This window comes from Siniperca chuatsi, linkage group LG24 (assembly GCF_020085105.1).
Source record: "Siniperca chuatsi isolate FFG_IHB_CAS linkage group LG24, ASM2008510v1, whole genome shotgun sequence".
NCBI lineage: Eukaryota > Metazoa > Chordata > Actinopteri > Centrarchiformes > Sinipercidae > Siniperca > Siniperca chuatsi.
Genome location: NC_058065.1, coordinates 15,422,587 through 15,444,250, shown reverse-complemented (window position 1 = coordinate 15,444,250; position 21,664 = coordinate 15,422,587). Strand labels below are relative to the sequence as shown.

At 39.6% G+C, this 21,664-nt stretch overlaps 1 protein-coding gene across 17 annotated transcripts in view; it reads right to left on the bottom strand.

Moving 5' to 3' along the window:
• The window catches only part of dmd (dystrophin), a 419,464-nt gene that overhangs the window by 260,195 nt on the left and 137,605 nt on the right, over positions 1-21,664 (bottom strand). For all 17 annotated transcript variants that reach the window (XM_044188364.1, XM_044188362.1, XM_044188369.1 and 14 more), the window contains exons 3-5: positions 9,323-9,415; positions 4,989-5,069; positions 3,751-3,843 (exon numbers count right to left, since the gene is read on the bottom strand). In XM_044188364.1, the coding sequence (XP_044044299.1) occupies positions 3,751-3,843; positions 4,989-5,069; positions 9,323-9,415 (267 nt within the window). The remainder of the gene's footprint in view (positions 1-3,750; positions 3,844-4,988; positions 5,070-9,322; positions 9,416-21,664) is intronic.

Below are 21,664 nucleotides of genomic sequence, written 5' to 3'. Positions count from 1 at the left end.
CTGTATATACAGACTCACAATGACACACACACACACACACACACTTACACACTGACAGAGATCCACACACACACACACAGAAGCACTTACAGACTGGTATACGTGCCCACACACAAGCAAATGATAACCTCAAGGGCGTAGCAGCCTATCACAGACATATTCACACACATACACACACGTTATATGCACACACACACACACACACGCTACCCACAATCATGCACACTCAACCACCACACACATCTCATTATAGAATTGTGTTTTGCTATTAATCGCATCATTAAGTCTATGCCAAAACTAGCATGATTGAGACATTAGCCTGTATTCAACTTAATGAGGAATGAAATACAATTAAATTGTATTGTAATGTAAGCTATTAAAACTACTGCCTTTACATGGTAGTTGTTCGTTGGTTTTAAACACTGAGTCCACCATAAAATAGATTTTGAACTTTAAATACAGCTTAAGGGGAGAAGCCAACAGTGGAGGCATAATGTTGTTCTATGACTTGGCAGAAAGATAAAAGGCAGCTGGGAAAAAAGACCAGAAGGGAACGAGACATCATGAAAAAAAAAAACATTAAAAGGAAACTTTGGAGCACCCTGGTGGATGTACTTTTCTCCAAAGTTATGATGTTGGATACCTCACCTGTGCTTGCTCATGTTTTCTGGTCAAATATGTTGTTAACATAAAACAAATATGAAGGCAATGAAAAATCTAAACTATACAAGATTCTTTATCATGCTGACAATACAATCAAATTTTACAATATCAATTGAATCAGATGGCTGGAGAAAAGAATGCAAACCACTAAGATTTCTTCTTTTCCTGCCCAATACTAAAACAAATTAAATTAAATAGGTATTTGAACCAAAATGTATTATTATAGGTATATCACCATCTAAGCTTACTCTAGAAAACAGATACCTATAGAGTATACTTAGAATTGCAGCTATGAAACAGATAAAGAGGAACCTGTTAAAGCCTGCTCCACCTTCATAAAAAAACTGGAAGTCAAAAATAAAATTTTAAAAATGGAGAGAATAACATACAGAATCTGAAATCAAGAACTGGAATATTCCATCTGATGGAGTGAATGGATTAAATATGAGGCTTTATGAGTGTATTAATTTTTCCCGCTTTTTCTCAATATACAAATATTGTAAGAGTGCAAATCTGCGTTATGCACTCTTGCAATAAAGTATTTTTAAAAATCTAGACTATGAGTGGCTGCTCATTTCTTTAAAAAGCATCTACTAAACTGAAAGAAATCTATAGCTGTGTCCCAATTCCATACTATAATACTAATTCTAAGCAGGTTTTGTGCATGTAGTGTGTTCGCACTTGAAAAACAAACTAAATTAACTAAGCTCTAAACATTCCAAATACATACTAAAATGCTTGATATTTGAGTGTACTATTGATGTACACATTATTGTCCCACATTGCATTGCAGAAAAGAAACAGAGGAGCTATTATATTTCATAAATTACAATCTGGTTTCTGCATGAGTGGTTTAAATCTGATCTGTCCAACCAAACGTTCTGTGTCTCTTTAAATGATCACCTTTTGTCATCAGCACCTTTAATATGTGGTGTGCCACAAGGCTCAATTCCTGGTCCCATCCTATTTTCTGCATACATGCTACAACTTGGTTACATAACTAATTTCTTCAATATCTATTCTGACCTTGCAGATGTGTCACTCTGCAAAGATAAACACATAGCTAAACTCAGTATACTGTATTACATGTTGAGTGTGATTACTGAAGCTTTAATTTGTAAGACTGCAAGCACAAAAAACACAATAATACAATTAACGTTACACAATAGCAATTAAATGCATGCTACAACATTATAACCATGTTAACATTACAGTTAGTTAACCTATGAGTGTATTTCCATCCTAGTCAAAGCACTTTGATTTAACCTGATTTAACATTTCCTTTTCTTATAGGTTTATAAAGAAGGTAAGTAACAGATATGTAAGTGTAGATAAATTTAACACACAAACTATTATAAACTTACATGGAGTAACTTAGAAATCATAAGCTAGCACACGCTTCTGGTGGATTAGCTTAGCATCTAGTTTGCCAATGTCATAACACTGACCGCTGCAATGTCACACTTTTTAACAATGGCTCTATGAAATAAATAACTCAGTGGCACAGTTAGGTGACAATACTCATGTACAGATCTACTTCAAGTTTGACTGTCATGTGGACTGATAAACCAAATGGAGAAAATTGCTGTTTGGGGAAACTTTTAAAGGTGACAGACACTGACTGGGGTCAGAACAATATCTCTTATCATTGTTATCATAATGACATCATAGCTGTATCTCTCTCTTAATAGTAAAACCAGTATGAAGCTAGATACAGTTCAAAACTTCCTTAGTACAATGAAAGAATGGATGTCTCAAAATTTTAACTTAACTGTTCCAAGATCAGGGCTGAAAACTAAAGGTGATCAAGTTTTTCAAGCTGTTGTTGCTCCTCGACTCTGTAACAGCCCCGCAAAGTCTCAAAGAAGCCACATCAGTGCACATCATTAAAAAGCATCTCTAGACTCCTTTGTTTTCTTTGGCTTTCTCTTGATTTTATATCTTTTTTGTAAGTTGAACACTTAATAAGTGCTGTATAAATAAAGTTTGCCAGCTTGCTCACTAATGTAAAAGATTCAATGAAATTGGAGATGGTGGTGAAACAGTGACAGGAAGCTCTTAGAAAACTGACCAAAAAGAAGTATTAAATCTTTGAAATACATTTTGCTTGCAAATTGGCAGTGGAATTCTAAATTCATAGTTTGATTTACATTGCAAATATTGCATAATTTCCTGTATGTACAAAACAGTAAAGTATATTAAGTTCTTGAATACTAACTGCAAAAACAGCATACTATGACAAGTAGTATTAAAGTACATACTGTATACATAATTATGTGGTATGGAATTGGGACACAACAAAGACCTTTAAGTGTATTTTAAAGTAACAGTGTAACAATGAGGCATCAATGTGTATTTCTGCCTCACATGGAAACATTTCACCTTTCTTTTCTTTCTTCTCTCTTGTTGTTCTGAGTTCCCTGCAATGTGACTGCTACCTTCACCTTGACAGCTACAATCCAGGAACCCGTATGCGATCCGAATATCACCAACAAAAAGATGGACACAGAAGGATAATGTGCAGCATTTTGTTGTTGTTTTTTTTTGTGAGTATTGCAGCTATGAGTGACCACTTTCTTTAAGCAATAGACAGGAGCAATGTATATAAACCATCTATGTTGCAGCTGATTCAATTTGTTCATCATGGAGAAAAGGCAATTTCAACTGGTGTAAAAGTGATGCATCCCGCTGAGAAAGCTGTATATCTGATCATCTCACCAGCATTAGTGCAGTCATTTACTCATTGTAGCTTGTTTATTATCTTCACTATAAAACTTTGTGTGGCCCTCTAAATGGGCTCAACTCAATTTAGTGTAATTACACAGTAAAATGTATATACGTACAATTTATAGCACAGCTTTATTTTCTGTTTTAGCAGGGTTTTGTTTGACTCAATGCAGTTGAGGGCAAGGTAACTGATAGAACATTCAGTCCAAACAGAAACATCTTTCTGAAATGCAGCAAAAAATTGCTGCGATTGCAAAATAACTTAGGGATTATCAAAATATGAAAACTCAAATTTTCTCCAAAATGATGCTAACACATTCTCACACACTCACAAAGACATACACATGCATGTGCACACACCTGCCAGTGGAGAATGATGCTCCAAATGAGCCCGAGAATCAGTTTGTGATTTCCATCAACGATGTCTGCCGCTCCGATATTCACCAATTCAACCTGGAGGAGGTACAAACAGACACACAAATCTCATTAGAGAGTTTATCTTCCAAAATGCATGCCAGTCCCCTCACTTTCTCTCTCAGTGGTACCCAACCTAGTGTTACTTCCTAAGCCAAGGAGCATATCATTAGCTAACTACAAGATTTTGTGAGGAGACAGCTTATAATAGAAATCCCTTTTAAGGACAAGAACGTACATGATGATCAACATTACCTGAGACAGAGCTATGTTTGCCAAACTCGCTGGTTAATCCTCATCCTCAAAGCCTTTTCTCTTGTAAAAGTGAAACATATTGTTTGATAATATGAACAATAAAGAATTACCTCTGTGTTGTTTTTCCAAGTATGTTTTTCAATAGAAAACATCCAAATAGGATTATGTTATAATGAATAAGATTTTCAATTATTTTTAATTAATTACGTCGGTAAAAATAAACATAATTTTGTGTAAAAGAAATGTATTTCTGCAACAAGAAAAATAATCTTTTAGAAATCACAGTTTTTTCTTTTCTTGAAAATAAATAAATGTTGCCTTTCTTATTTTTTTCATCTTCTTGTGACCCCTCAGATTTATCTTTAAGTCCCATCCCCCAGGTTGGGAACCACTGCTTTAACTATTATTTGCTAAACTTTATGTAAGAAAAATTAATAACTTATCTGTCACTCATTGCATTATCTTCACTGCAAATGCGTATTTTAAAATGTGTCGTGTCAAGTGAACCAAATGTATACACCTGTCTTGACTACAATAAATATAGAAGAGAAATTATACATTAGAGGAGAAAGCAAGGAAGGGCAACAGCATGAGAGAAGCTGGAGAAAAAGCCAAAGGACACGTAAGACAAAAGAAAAATTGTGGTAAGGGGAAAAGCACAGAAGAGCAGTAACATAAAGGAGGGGATCAAAAAAATAGAGATTCATGCTTTTCTTAGACAGGAAAAGCTTAGACAAGTTAAGGCATCCTAAAAGGGACAAGGATAAAGGTATATAGAAACAAATTTAGAGAGGAAAGGCAGTTTAATTTAACCACTGATTTATTTAATATATATTAATGCAGTCAAATCCACATTATATTTAACTCTCACAGGTAATCACATCAGGATGAAGGGAAATATCTATGTGTCAGTGTGCACGTATACTTACATTGTTTTTCTGCAAGATCTGCAGAGCACGGTTGACATTGTTGAGTGAGTGAACGCGCGTGAATCCTCTCTCCAACCTCACCTACACACACAAACACACACAAACCAGACTGAGGAAATTATTGAGGCATAAACAGACCTTGCTCAGGGGCATCCATGAGCGCTACAAACGGCCACATTACAATAAAAGTGTGAGTTTGTGTGTGTGTGTGTGTGTGTGTGTGTGTGTAGGCCATTACAATAAGGAGATAGTATCAAACAAAGGACAAAGACGATAATGTCTCTCCATGAGATAGAAGTGGGGATGGACAGAGACAGGGGAAAGAAGAGAAGGAGGACAGGTGGTGGATAGATGAAGAGAAAGCATAAGAGAGAAAAAGAGAGAAGGTGGATGAGGTGAAGAGAGCTGGAGGGGAAAAGAAAAACAAGGTGGGAGTAGAAGTGTTATTAGGACTGTAGGCACTTGGCATTTATTTTCCAGTTTTCATTTCTTCAAATTATGATTTTAACATTAAGGTTACATATGAATATGATTAGTTTTAGGTTAAGCTGAGGTCAATGCTGCATTCACACTGCATTATGTGGGATGTGAAAATCTTCCATGGTTCCACCTTACCAGAATCAGTCAAGTGGACAAATTCCAAATGGCAATTGCAAGTTTCACTAATAAGAAATGCAATTATCACACTGGATAAACTGTTATCTTCAGTGGAGTTACGACTGTATGATCAGCAGAGTTAGCGATGTGGGGCAAAAAAGTGTGTACAGTATATATAATTAGTTTCCAACCTTTTTTATCTGTTGTAGCCCACAACCCCTTACAGATGAATTCATGTACCTCATCATTGACACCACCTGTCATATTCCAAATGTCTTAATTTTAATTGATTTTAAACCAGATGTTTAACATTGTCCATTAATAATATAAAATTCAGTTTGATCAAGTCTGAATCCCTAATAACTACCACTTGGAGTAGCAGAAGCTTTTAGCTATCAATTTCAACAATGTGTCCATTACACTTAGGTATTTACCATTTAGTCATTATTTTTGCTATTTCAACAGTTTATCCATTGTATTTAGCTTTTCACCATTTATCCATTACTAACTAGCTATTTGGACTGTTTATACAGTCTGTTTATTCATTACTTTTAGCTAACTGTTTCAACTTCTCTGCTCGCTTGGTAAGAAGTTTTCACACACTCAACTGCAACACGTGTTGCTCAGGTTTTACAGCAGACTCTATATGTGGAGTATCCTGTGTCTGATGATGCTATGGGGGTATGCCCTCAGTCAGTACCATAATGAAAATCCATTTTCACTTCAGAGGCCATTTTTAATTCAAAGTCATTCAAGATCCAGAAAGACTTTAATAGTTAGGGTCAGATCTACACGTGATTTTACTGCACAATGTAAAACAAAGGATTTACTGTTATCACTTGTAACGCGCAATAAAATAAAATGAAATTAACTGTCACGGACACGCCAGGCTCCACCATCCACTAACCATCCACACCTGCTCCCAATCACACTCCTGCTCCCCATTAGCTCCCAATCACAGCCTGCACTCACCTCAGTCTGAGTCCGACCTCATTCGTAACTAGGACTCCCTATGCTATGCAACATGATACTTATCTCTCCAGCGATCCCCTGTCTCCAGCGATCCCCTGTCCCCAACAATCCACTGTCCCCAGCAATCTCCCTCTCCAGCGGGTCGTCCCTCTAACAGACTTCCCCATCTCCATACCGGCATACCTGTTCTACCTGGCTGTTATCCAATAAAACCATCTGTCTCCATATCGGTGTCCCCTGCCTGTCTGTCCGTAACAGAAGGTCAGACCATACCAAAAGGATGACAGACCTGAGCCCCAATGACCCCTTCCCGGACCTGGAGGATGTTATCCGACAATATCTCCTCACCCATCCACCACCAGTCAGTCCAACCAGCGCTTCCTCAGTCACTCCTTCACCACTGCTGGCTATTAGCATGATTTCCAAACTTCTCAGACTCAGTAGAGCACTGTGAGGGATTTTTGTTGCGGTGTTCCCTGGTCTTCAGCCTGTATCCACACCAGTATCCCACCGAGCGATCAAAGGTGGCCTTCTTGGTTTCCTCGCTCGACGGACCGGTGCTCCGCTGGGCAGCAGACATCTGGTCGCGAGATGAGGCTGTCACCCAGTCTTTTCGCCATTTCGCAACATACCTCAGGAAAGCGTTCGGCACCCCAGTCATGGATTCATCAGCCAGTCCTCAGCCCGCACCTCAACCAGCCAATCTCCAGCCTACTAATCCGCGACTTGCCTGCACCGGAGCTCTGCCGCCCAGCTGCTCGCCTGCTCTGTCGACGCCTTCAGTTCCAGCTCCCTCGACGCCTCCAGTCCCAGTGCTGCGGCCGCCTCCATCACTCCCTGCTGGATGGCAGGTCCTCAGCTCCGCGCCAGGCCAGTCCCCGGTCTGTCCACCTGAGGTCCTCAGCTCCGCGCCAGGCCAGTCCCCGGGTTGTCCACCTGGGGTCTTCAGCTTCGCCCCAGGCCAATCCCTGGGTCATCCACTGGAGGTCCTCAGCTCCATCCTGGTTCTGCCACCGGGTTGTCCATCCAAGATCCTCCAAAACACCCAGGACCAGGCTCCTGGTTGTCCCAGCTCCATACCTGTCCAGGCTCCGGGTCGTCCACCCAAAGTTCCCAGCTCCGCACATGCCCAAACCCCGGCCGTCCGCCCAGATCAACCCGCTCCCTGTGGTGAAGGACGACCACCACATCGGTGGGGTTTTTCGGCCCTCAGGAGCTTGCCGTGGAGGGGGGTGTACCATCCACACCTGCTCCCAATCACACTCCTGCTCCCCATTAGCTCCCAATCACATCCTGCATAAAAGCCCTGCACTCACCTCAGTCTGAGTCCGACCTCGTTCATAAGTAGGACTCCCTATGCTACGCGGCATAATACTTATCTCCTGTCTCCAGCGGTTTCCTGCCCCCAGCGGTCTCCTGTGCCCAGCGATCTCCGGGCTCCAGCGATCTCCGGTCTCCAGCGGGTCTTCCCTCTAACAGACTTCCCCATCTCCATACCGGCATACCTGTTCTACCTGGCTGTTATCCAATAAAACCATCTGTCTCCATATCGGTGTCTGTCCATAACATTAACACACTAGTGGAAACCTTTTTTTTTTTAAACAGAGAGCCAGTTTCAAGTAGTTGGAAAGCTGCGTGTGTTACTTCACCTGACTGGTTCACAAAGCAGATGAACTGAACACATCACTAATTAAAAAGTTAAGTTATGATAAAGGTTAAAGACTATTAATTGATCAGCCTTAAGTCTCCTCCAACTTTACATGTGGATCTGTTACAACATTCTGCATCATGATTGCTGTCCAAGGTGCTGATCTTAGGACCCGCAGGGATGCAGGAGATCTCTTAACAGCTGATGGGACTTGTTATTTTAAACATCAGTGTTATTTTAATATAATTATGAATCTTTGTGATTAATGCCTCAGGCACTGTACCCTTTTGGCATTTTCGTTTCATCTCCGTCACCTGTGTGCTTATACCAAACTGTGGGTCTGTTGCATTTGTGCAGATCTGACTTTGCGTCTGAATGTCAATTGGACTAACAAACACTGGGGCACAGCTTGTGTTACAACAAAGGGAAAATCCCTCAGAAAAGATTTAAACTACCTGTATAAATTTTGTTTAACATTCTCATTGCCTCTCCATATACGCTTGTTGAATTCACTCTATGTAATTTTTCATATGAATTATGGGTCTGTGCCTGTATTATTGATTTACATACATTTCCGACATATTCTATCCAAACATGTGCCCCTGACCTGTTTAAACTTTATGCCTGCCTTATTTGCCCAAATACATTATTACTATAAGATGTAAGGACAGTGGAGGGAAAATCTTCTCTGTTCATAGGAAGTGACACATTTGAACCAGCCACCAGCCATGAAGACGTTGTAACAAATAATAGAGCATGTTAGTTACATGGTACAACCAAAGACACACATGTTGCATTATGGCTTTATACTAATTTGGCAGTGTTGGCACCAAATGGTTCCATGAATTAGACTCGGCTCGGTTTTGATCTCTGCCTGCCTCACCACATTATAAGCCTTTTGTACCTGTTGACTTTGTTATTAAATAATTGACACCTGCTCTGCTGCCAGTGTCTGCAATTGGGTCCAGTCCCTTGTGTTCCCTGTTTCCCTGCCTGACAAACATGACAATCCTCTTCTGATGACAGAGCGCAGTACTGAGTTAAGTCTACCATAAGTCTGGCATCTGGTTTGTTCCTCTCTTTGGATATGTATGTATGTGTGTGAGTGTATTCACACCAGCTCATGTCCTGCCAGCCCCTCCAGCAGCTCCAGCAAGCGTCGTCCATCACACAGGTCTGAGAACAGATCCTCCACGGGTGGTTTCCCTGTCTAAAACACAGATACACAAACAATTATCAATTTAACTGAATATATTAAAATGAAATATAATGTGCATTCATTCTTAACATTCCCAAGATTCAACATGTTTATTACTACAAAGTTAGATTTCTATAATCTTTAAGTCTGTAGAAGCATCTTGCTTCACAGCTGCAAAAGCAGAATAATCAGCTTTAAAAACAAACCTGTACTGACAGCAACAACTGCAGGAGGTGATATGAGGCCAATTTACTTGTTCCATATAAAGGTCAAAAGTTAAATCCCCAAACTGGAGTCTCTGCTCCTCATTGGCCAAAACCACACCAGAGTATAGAGAGACATCTCTTGAGTAATTCCAAACCAGCCCTGCATTAAATGTGAAGATAGTAGTTAATACCCAAGAGGTTGTTCTTTATCAGTGCTGATAGTCTAGGATTACAAGCTAGCAGTTACTTCACATTGGAAAATGCTGCAGGCTGAATACAGTGAGTGTCTTTTCTAGGCCTTCACAACGATGAGTGAAGGTAAAAGAAGGAATTGTGGTGCATAAAAAATAACTTTTAAAAACACATAATGCAGGTTTATTCTTTCCCCCTTTAAAGTCAAAATAACAAGGAGCTGCAGTAAACTATGCTTCCGAATGAAAAATAATAAATATAAAATAAAAAAAATCACACAAATTGGGAATTTAGTTTCACTACAGCCAAGTTCATTTATAATAACTTCATCCATCTGTGAATAAAAAGAAAACCTAAACTAGGCCCATGGCTTAGCAGCAAGCTCCCAGCATGTCTGCATCAGTATCTGCATCTGAACGGAACTGAACTGAACCGAACCAACTGTCAACTCCAACAATGAACTTCCCTGAGGAGCTTCTACCCCTTGCTTTTAAACAAGAAGCTCCTCCTACAAACAAACCAAAGTTCATAATCAATTAATATATTAAAATGACATTTCTATAACAATTTCTAATAACCCTAATATAGAAATATTAACAATATAGGTTGTTTAGGATACTTTAAAAAGACTATCCCCCCCTCTGTACTCTACTCAAAATGGTACAGTTTGAATTCCCTCTACTGTAAAGCCTACTGGATGAGCTTGTTTCCTGTTTGGCAGTTTGGACCCCAGCAGGTAAAGTGGATGGGAGCCACAAACACTTGGTTGATCAAAGTTGAATACAACCAATAAATTAATTTGAATTGAATCTATTAACACAGTAATCGAGTGGTTATTTCATTAACAATGTCAATGATGACAGTATGCATACTGAAATGACCAGAAATGCCTTTTGTTAGCAGGTTGGCATGCTGTACCCACATGTGTCCTATTCTGACATAACTCAGCCACAGAGGCCTGGGTTTCACAACTTAGCTACACAACTAGGACTACACATGTATTGTACAGATCTGTCTCACTCTATTACGTGTCGAACTGAACATGCAGACTGTTCACATCAATATTTAGTTTGTGCAAAACCTTTGTTGTCCCATTGTTTCTCAGAATCAGAAATACTTTATTGATCCCCGAAGGGAAACTCTTTGTTACAGCAGTTCGCCTTTACGTCAGTGCACACAGGAAAAAGTACTAGCAAAAAATATAATACAATACCCTATAATACTAAAAAAAAAGAAAATAAATTAAGTACCAGGTGGGTATAAGTATAAAATAAAATATATATCTCACATATATTTTTACCTCAGTATCCACAGGGCTACAGCTATTAAATTGAAGCTGATCAATTACTTCAATTTAACTTTTCTATTGCAAATGACCTTCACATGCACACAGTTTATTAGGTGTCATAACAGATTTAAGATCAGCTAATCTGGACTAATTTTTTGGCAGCACTTGATTTAGCATGGTAAGCAGCGCGATTATATTAATTGAAAACTGAGAAAAAGCCTACTGAAGTAAGTAATTATGAGAAAGTGTAAGAGGAATTGGTGAAGACAGGAAAGGGGCAAGGACACAGACAATAAGTAAGCAAAGTAAAGACAGGTTTCTTTAAATAAAAGCTTTTCTTCATGTTTTGCCAGCAGCATCATGTACAAATAACATCATGAATCTTTCCTGCATTATTACAGTCCTGGTTATTGTGGCAGAAATGTCTTTTCCTGCATCGATCATGCATTATTACAACGATGGCTTCCAAGTCCTCACTCCTGCATCTAAAATGCATTAGCAGCGTCAGTGAGACAGAAAGAAAGAAAAAAGTAGAAATGACCCAGAACTATGTGTGTGTGTGGGGGGGTGTGTGTGGGGTGTGTGTGTGGGGGGCAAACACAATATAAAAAGAAAAGTGAAAAAAGTTTTCTATAATAAAGAAATTCAGTTTTCCATCTTCTGAGAAACAACCTCTTCCTATCAGTGTCTCATTGTCTCATATTTTCCTTCCTTTTCTGCTCTCTCTTTCTTATATTTTATACTCACTGTCTCCCACACACACTCACATTCTCTCACATCTCATTCTCCTCTTATTTTCCTCCCTCTGCCTATCGTTCTCTTTTTCCATCCCTCTGCCCTCAACCTACGCCTCTCATTGTCCTGAGACTCATCGTTATTGAGTCATTCTCAACGCCAGGACAGTGTGTGTGTTGGGAGTAGATATATTATTTGAATGGGTTGTGGACAGTGTGTAGGTGATAAGAAACCATAGATACACACAGATAAAAGAACAGGATACAAGGCACAAAAAAGAGCCATATGGACATTTGAATATTACTACACTGGTAAAACAGAATACACACAAAGAAACACGCACGCTCTCTTTCTCATTCCTGCCTACTCACACCCATTAAAAATCTTGGTTTCTCTCTCTGACTGCCTCCTTCATATTTCCAGTACACTCTAACAATGAAAACAGTTCTTCAGGTGTTCTCTGGGCTGAATTGATGCTCCTATAATTACAGCTCTAGAGGAACCACTTGAACCTTAGAAACTGGTCTGTACTCGAAGAATCATCAAAAGTGTACACACTGAGGCAAGGTGGCAAACATGTATTCTACTCAAAAGACTCCATCCAGAGCAGATATTTTATTGACTTTACAGCAAATCAAATCCAAATGTTTTCTATTCTTCTTGCTGTGTTCATGCCTGTTGTTGCATGAACAAAGCAGACTGCAGCACTTTCTGGTGTCCTTCAATGTAAAGACTCAATCATTAAACAAGATGAGCTGGAGGGGCAGTTGCACTGAACCTACACTGACTACACTGACTACACTGACCAGCTACACTGACCTTTGACCTTTCTGTGGAGAGATGGAATGTAAACAGAATATTCCTTGGGGCATCTGTGAAGTCACATCACTCACTTTTGAGGATAATTTGGGCTTTCTTTTGATCTATCTATACAGTGTGTAGCAAGTTCCGTATGTAAAATGTCATAGGGCTGCCCCCTAATAGTCAATTAAACTGTTAGTTGAGGAGAAGAGTCTTAGTCAACCAAGTTTTCATTAATCAGATAGCCGTTGACCGTTGTTCATTACGCTAGCACAGGAGCTTTGGACCGCCAGGAGGAGGAAGTTTTCAGCCCGGAGGGGGGGGGGGACCTAGCGGGGGATGCTGACGGACAGCGAGGCCAGAATGACCACCAGAACCAGAGCCGGGCGAGCAGGCAACGGATCCGGGCTTAGCAGCCTCAGAGGTTGTTTGACCGAGGTAATTTATAGTGGCTCCAACCAGGACTCTGGGAACGACAGCATGTACAGGTGGGGACAGGAGAAGCATGAAGCGGGAGAGGAGTGAGTTTGTTGTGAGTTCAATTGTATCTAATGCTATACATCATCCATTGTATTGATAAGTCCGCAAGTATTTGTTTTTGTGAAGTTGGAAGTTATTTATTCCCGTGTTTTGAACAACGAGACATTCAGACTCATTATCACTTTTGCCATTAGCAACAGGCGGCTCGCTTTGTGCCCCTTGTAAAATTTATATTTTAAAGGTTTTGTATTTCTCTGTAATGTGTTAATCATGTTATTTGCAACATTCCCTGGAACTCAAATTATTTTCTGATGCCTCAGATATAATTTATTAAATAATTAATTTAATATAATAAACATTTGATGACTAGTCGACTAGCAGCCCTAAAATGTTGTGATTTTTACCGCTTCGGTGACAAGCGTGTTTTAAGTGGTATGGGCTTAACCCTAAGCTACTATCTGTTCCTGTTTATGTCACAAAAATATTTGCATTCTGCTTACCGGAAGTGGGCAGGGCCTGCAGGACGTTGTTAATCGTCCAGACTGTTTAATTTTCTCTGTTAAATTGATTGTTTCTGCCATGTATACTCTTCATATGTATACTTTTAGCTGCTAACAAAATATACAAAATAAGACAGAAATGCTTTGAGCCATGTTGCATGATTTTTCTTTCTGGAGGTTGCGTATGTAACAGGAGGAGGCTCAGATGAAGTTGGTCATAAGTGTCTATGATAAAAATGAGAAAGCTATTGACAAAAAGAGACTGTTCTCCCAAGAAAAACGACAGCATCAGTCACTTCAGCAAAGTGCCCGTAAAGTGTCAAAGCCCTCTAGTGGGATGATGGGAGAAAAAGTGACGTTGTTTGTGTCCTGTTTCAAACAGTCACCGTTGTTCTTTTAAAGTATGACCACGATCATTCCCTAACCTTAACCATGTGTTTACTGTAACTATGATGATGAAGGTCCTATAATCTTAAAGTATGTTTGTCTATGTATTTTGTCGTTTACTTTGGAGGACTTGTTGGAGAAAAATCTGAAAAGCTCTATCTTCTCAGGTCACTGATCAGGAGTAACTGCACGCAGTCTAATAATCTGCCTTATAAGCCATTCCAGCTATGTTTTTCCTTCTTCCAAAATCTAGAGTGGAGTTACTCCTTAAATGCAAAAATGTCAAACATAGGCATTTTATTTTATGTATTCATTCAGGCAAGGGTGCGATTTCCAATGGGGATGGGGTATGTAACTAGAGCCAGAAGCTGGGTAGCTTAGCACAAAGACTGGAAACAGTTAGCCTGGCTCTGTGCAAAGGTAACAAAATCAGACTATCAGCAACTCTCAGCAAGTTATATCTCGTTGGTTTCATCCGTGCATAAACTGAAGTGTAAAAACAACACTTGACTGTTTTACAGGGGGCAGTTGCCAGGCAACCAGTGGAGACACCAGGAAGTCACTGTTCCCGGCCATGAAATAGTCCAGCACATGGTGAATTGTTTTGACACTTTGGGTTTTGTTCAGATGAAAGTACATACAAAAATGTAATAATTTTTAAGTTATGCTACCATTATTTTGACAAGCACAATAACCAATTGTTAGATTGATATAAATGTAGGAAAAATCATTCAGGTGATGAGTTGAGGGCACTGTATCTCACCTTATAGTCTGCAGAAAAATAAACCCTTCGTGGTGTACCAAAACACTGAGAGTGTATTTTTTGGGGTAACGTGAAGGGCATCCTGTTCTCTGCATCTGCCAACAAATAAGTGTGAAATCACAGGCTGCTACTGAAGCATGCTCAGTCTTGATTTGTTTTAGCATTTATGTATCTTTTTATCTGCTTCCATCACAAACTGGGATTTACATCCACACACAAATACAAGCACACACCATCACTACTCCACTGATGCACAAACACAATGCAGAGACACACCTGCACATACACACATACCTGCACATACACACCCACTCAACATATACATTATATACTGTGTCTACCTAATTATAGTGTGTATAGGGCAGAACTGATCATGACAAACCTTCACACACACACAAGTGCCTTTTCATTTTCAGCAAACAGTGATGGTCATGAGTACAATCACCTCTACTAGCATGTGACCAGAATGCCAAACACTGCATTCTTGTGTGCGTGGGTGTGTTACTATTTCAGTTTTTTCAAAACCAGACATCTTCTCAGACATACAAAGATGATTCATTCTGTATCCTCTAAATTAAGGACAGTTGAAATTCCCTTTCCCAGTTCACTGTTAAAGGGAAAATGTATGTCATTTCTGGGTTACAATTTGAATTATGTGAAGCTTAATGTAAGCACAAAGATTAGCGTCTGTCCAAGGCAGGGACAGACACCAACTAGTCCCGGAGGATGTGCGGGCTGGTGTTGAGGAGAAACGGAATAGCAGTATGGCGGCATGGGGCAGCAGGGACAATGGACAAGGTGGGAGAGTGTGCTGGAATGGAAGATCTCCTGGACTGACATCTGGCAGACAGAACCCCAGTGCATTAAGTTCATGGTCCAAGCTGTCTATGATGTCCTGCCAACCTCCATGTCTGGGGAATCAGTGAAACTCCATCATGTCCTCTATATCCCGAAAGAGGATTACTGGAGCACATCCTCAGTAGCTGCCCGAAAAGCCTAGGAGAAGGCCGTTATCGCTGGTGCCAGGACCAGGTGCTAAAGGCAGTGGCGAAATGCATCTCCAAAGCCATGACCAGCACCAAGCACCTCCATGACCAGAGGAAGCACATTGCCTTTGTCGGGGCTGGAGAGTAGCCCCGACTGCAGCCAGGAACATCACTAGGGCTGCTCACCTCTGCGTCTGACTGGGAGCTGCAAATCGACTTGGGAAGGCATCTTAAATTCCCAGACCACATAACACAAACATCATTGAGGCCTGATGTGGTCCATACATCAGCCTCCTCAAAGCAGTTTCTCTTAATCGAACTTACAGTGCCCTGGGAAGACCGCATTGAGGAGGCAAATGAGCGGAAGTGGGCCAAGTACCAGGAGTTGGTGGAGCAGTACCGGGCACAAGGCTAGTAGGCTCGCTGTGAGCCCAGGTAGGGTGCAGAGACTTTGCTGGCTGTTCACATCTCTGGGGCTGCAAAGAGAAAAGCCATCAAGTCCACCACAGAGGCTGCTAAGAGATCAGGAAGGGAGATCCGTGGCCAATGCTGCTGGGACACAAGTCGGGGTCTGATCAACCCCGGTTAGGTCACCTGAGTGAGGGTGTATGATGTTGAAAGACCCAAAACACCCAATGACTTCAGATATCACTGATGATGTATCCCAGCGCATCCTAGAATGTGTGTTTGCATTAGCTGTAAATTCGAAAATACTGAATCTATAAGGACATCTAGTCCATGTGAAGACTGAATAAACTTTCTTCCCCACGTCTCTTTCACTTGCATGTGAAAGTGTATCTAAGTGTGTGTCTGTTACAGCCCATTTATTCCAATGCTTCTGTAGGCGAGGGTACACTGACTATCAACTCTACTGTAGATTACAGTTTAGGCCAAGTAAGTATAGCTGCTTTTTGTGGTGCCCTAACAATCATCACCCACACTCAGCAGCCACCTGAGTGAGCTTTCCAGCCACAAACTATTGCAAACACTTGTATCACATCCAAATACACATTTGTATGTTTGGCTTGGGAGGTGCAGCTGTAACTGAGGTCAGAATATTGTTATGTATCATATTTATTTTATTTTTATTGGTTTCTTTACCAGCAGTTGTGAAAACAGTGCTGCTTAATAATAATACTTGATCATAGTTAATTACCGCCATGCTGAATCTCTTAATGACCAACATGTATTCTGATTGCAGGTTTCAAAAGAGAAAAGAAATTGTTGTTTTGTCTGACCAACAGTTTACAGCCTAAAGACATTCTGTTTATTATCACAGAAGACAGCTGGAAGCTGGAACACAAAGCCTTTAAAAAATGTTGAAAATAATAATGATGAGACTTGTGCAAAATTGCATTTAGCTATAATGAATGATTTTTCTTTAAAAACTGGAGGTTGTATGTATAATGGGAGAAGGTGTGAATGAAAAAAAACAGGTATATTTATAGTACAGTTGTGAAGCAATACATATGGTTTGCACAAGCATAGCCATTATAACAAGCATGAAATTTATTAAAATTTATGATATTTTCAGAAACTCGCAATATCATAAAGGTTTGTCCTGGTTCTAAGTGCTTATTAAGTTTGATATTGCACCAAAAGCATCCACCCGGAAACAATGTTGCTTGGGGCAGAGTAACTATGTGAAAGAGTGGCTTCAGCTGACTGACATTTATCACACAGAGGCAAGACATCACGTCCTAGGAAGTCATGATGCTTTGGTTACTAGCAGTTCCTGTTTGCACAGTATAGACAACAATCAACTGGATTACTTCGATACAAAAGAAAAAATCTTTTAATTACGTGCCAAAATCTTGATTTTTTTCCTTGATTTCTGAACTGTGGATATGGACAAATATCCTTCATGGACAATGGATATCCTGCTGCCAACAAAGAGGGTTCTGTTGATTGAAGCAGTGTGTGTATGATGTCTGTGTGAAGAAGTGGTGTGAGAGCACATTAACTATTAATTTTCGATTGATGTATTAACATTCCTTTTCACCCCTACTGTTTAGACAACAAATAGATCAGAAAACACTTGTGAGCAGACACTGTGTATATGTACTTTTACTGAAAGGTAAAATCTGTGTTAACAGTTTGCTCTCCACCCCCCATGTCAGACACAAACCCAACATCAGCTATGAAAACAAATCAAAAGCAGGGATGTTTTAAGATGTCAGCTTCAGTAATTGAAATTTCTAACATGTCCTCTTGGGTGACTTAACTCTGAATCACAAAGAGGAAAGATGACAAAAAAAGATGGGATGTAACCCGCACAATCTGCTCTGAGGACAGGAGACAGTTACAGGAAGACAACCTTGCATTTTAGCGATTGGGTAAACAGCCAACTGAAAGGGATTGCTCTGAACAAATTGCATTTCTTTCAATCCGCCTACCGACCACTTATCTTTATTCTAGAAATGTCTGGATTTCACTGAGATAACAGTCGACGTGACACATTTAATGGTAACGTCTTGTTTTTCGTGGCAGGAGCCAGTGGCAGATGAATGGCTGCTTTGAGTCACCGCCATTTCTTGTTAGTGACAGAAGACATCAGTTGTCTGACTGAACAGTTAACTGACTCACTGAGTTAGCATCATAGAAAAGAATTACAGAATTATGGACACAGCAAAGTTTTAGTCCAGATACTTACCCAAAAGCCCGAGGTCCATATTTAATTAAATTAATTAAATTGTCACAAGCTAATTGACACAACAGCCAACCTGAGGCCAGGCAGTATTTCAGAATAGAAGAGCTGGTTGGTCTCTGAGGCAAAATATAATTAAGATGCCATGTGTATTCTATCGGACGCCATTTACTTGATGGATACTTGTGTATAGAGCATGCGTCACCGACCCATCGATTGTGATTAACATGATTTTTGTGGGGTTCCAAGTAGATGGCAAAGCCTTTCAGTGGAATTTGTTCATTTTCAGCCAAAATGTTGCCTTATTCGCTGTATTAAGTCACTACTAATTTAAAGCATCACTTTATGTATGCAATTATATTTGTGCCTTAATCTGTAGCGTGTAATGGGACATTTTGAGCATGCAAAAATATTTTTTACATGCATGTAGTCAAATTAAGTACATGTGCGGGCAAACTTGCCAGTACACAGAGCAGAAATATTGAAACAGTAAGATAGACATTGTGAATAGGGGCATAGCATGAAAATTTGTGGGCCCCTTCCCCTTCTCATACAAGTACAAAGAACTGAAAAAGTTCTTTTTTGTGCTCACCTTTTTTGTGCTCACCTTAAATCTCTGTTTAACACTTGGATGTACCTGCAAGATTTATGACATCACAACTAGTTTGGAGCCAATCATGGTCCAATAAGCAACTTACACAAGTGTGATGTGGAAACTTGAAACCTCCAGTATACATGCACTTAGTATGGACTTAACAGTGAAGTAGGAGACATCTTGTGTCCAGTAAAAGTTAAACTTTTGAAATGAACAATGCATAGCTATGCATATATTCATAGACTCAGGATTTTTAATGAGGGAGAAGGAAGAGACATAGTTTTAAAAGATAAGACATTTTTGGTGGAAAAAAAACAAAAACAAACAAAAAAACACTTCTTTCTTGCACTTGTCTTGCTTTTTTCTTTTGGTAGCCTGACTTCAGTTTATTTGAAAGACATCATTACCTAAGTCTTTGAATCTCCTGCAAAAGCATCAGCGCATTTACCATGTTTTGAGACAACCTTTCTGTTTCCAGTCTTATTGCAGGAGTAAGCTAAACCATCTACAGCTATAGATGTAGTTCTAGATGTATACCTCTGACTTTTTATCAGAGGTATACATCTAGAGTTTAGGTGGTTATCTTCAACTGCACCCTAGCTTTCATCTTCTGTACATGGGAACATATAAACAAGCAGGCCTCTAGCATATGGGAGGGAGAACAGTTGTTTATCTAATATTAGAGAATGCTTATTTATAGAACAGCTTTCTAACAATTAAAAAAAACTAAGAAACAAATAAGCCAGCTTTAAGTTTATTTTGACAAGATGTAAACTGAGATGATGTACAGAGGTGAGCTACACTGCAGAATGCTATCAGCAATTTCAGAGGCAGGAAGCTGTGAAATGTATCTATTTAATTCATATCTCTGAGCATTTCAGAGTCTCTCTATGCACTACAAGTACGCAGGAATTAGAAATACAGACACACACACACACAGAAAAACACACATGCACAGGGATTTTCCAGTCAATGATGTTGCTAATTGTCATTTCCAGAAAGATTTTACATTACCTTAAGCAGCAGCATTTAACATGGTGTCTAGTGTGTGTCATCAATCAGAATTCAACAGATTCAGATGCTCTCATTGCCTCTAAATACATATTTTCCAGATTAGGTGACTCATGACTAAATCACAAGATTTCGATTTCGTGCTTTTGTTAACTAAAAGGAACATGTCATCTACTATACAAAAAACCCTCTTACCTTGAGGTGGTTGTATTCTCTTCATGTTTGAGCCAATTACAACAGATAGAAGCTTCTTGTTGGTGAAAGTAAAGAAGCTAATTGATTTGTGTCACTGAGGAGAAAAAAAAATAAAAACAAAAAAAAACTGCATCCAAGGAGAAAAACAATCCTCTGCTCGACTGTCCAACACAAACAACTCAAGGTGAAAGAAACAATAAGAATATATTTACATTATCATATATATTGTCCTAGCACAAAAGAAAGAAAAGCACTAATGTAGGAGAGGACCCTGGTTTGCTACCATGAAAGTATTGCTGGAGGGTACATTATGTTTATACTGTGTTTATTTACAAATGCATGCTGAGAAAAGAGAAAGCAAAAAGAAGTCAATTTAATGGAAACAAAGCAAACCCTACCAGCAAAATTTCAGTCATTGCTAATTTTATGCTTTACAGTACGTATAAAAACCTCACTGGACAACTAGTTTTTGATCACAAGCATTTCCTAAAAGTCACAAAGTGACAATCTCTGTCTGATGTGATTTTCCCATGTAGGATTCCAGTTACTCACAGAGACAAACTGTGATGCATCATCTGAACATTTTCAGCCCAGTCACTTGTCTTTCTATGGAAGTTATTCCTAGTTGTTTTTGGGCTGTTCACTTAAAAAACAAAAACATTTCAGTAACAATAGCATTGAAAGTTCCTGTCACTGATTGTTTATCACAGTCCTGATGGGAAACATTTACACCAGGTTCTAAGTTGCCATCACTGGCAATCAATGACAGAAGGCTGACTTTGTAGTGAAGTGTTTATTGGCATATGGATAGCAGTGCTTTGCTAAACGCTAACATGCTCCCAATGACAATGCTAACATGCTGATGTTTAGCAGGTATAATGTTTACCATGTTCACTATCTTAGTTTAGCGTGTTAGCATGCTAACACTTGCTAATTAGCACTAAACAGTACAGCGGAGAATGTCATTAGTTTTGCAGGTATTTGATCATAAACCAAAGTATTAGACATACTGAAATTCTGACCTGATGATAGCATTAGATGAAAAGTCTAAAGTTATTAAAATTCATCCTGAGGGGAACATGAATGTCTGAACCAAATTTCTTGGAAATCCATCCAATCGTTGCTGAGATATTTTACTCAAAACCACAAATCAGTCAGTAGGATTCATCCTTTGGGGATGATAGATGTCTGTTTAACATTTCATGGCAATCCATCTAATTAGTTGTTGAGTTATTTCAGTCTGAACCAAAGTGATGGACCGACCAACCGACAGGACAACATTGCCATCCCTAGAGCCATGCCACTAGGCATAAAATATGATAATAGAGGCAAACCCATCTGCACACTATTTCAGGATTGCAGCTATATCAGGGCCCGCAGCTTTTCTACCTGCACAGGAATTTTCTGACCTCATGTGTGATTAAAAATGGAGGCAAAGCAGAACCTGATGTGAGGTTTTTAAGGCCACAATTACC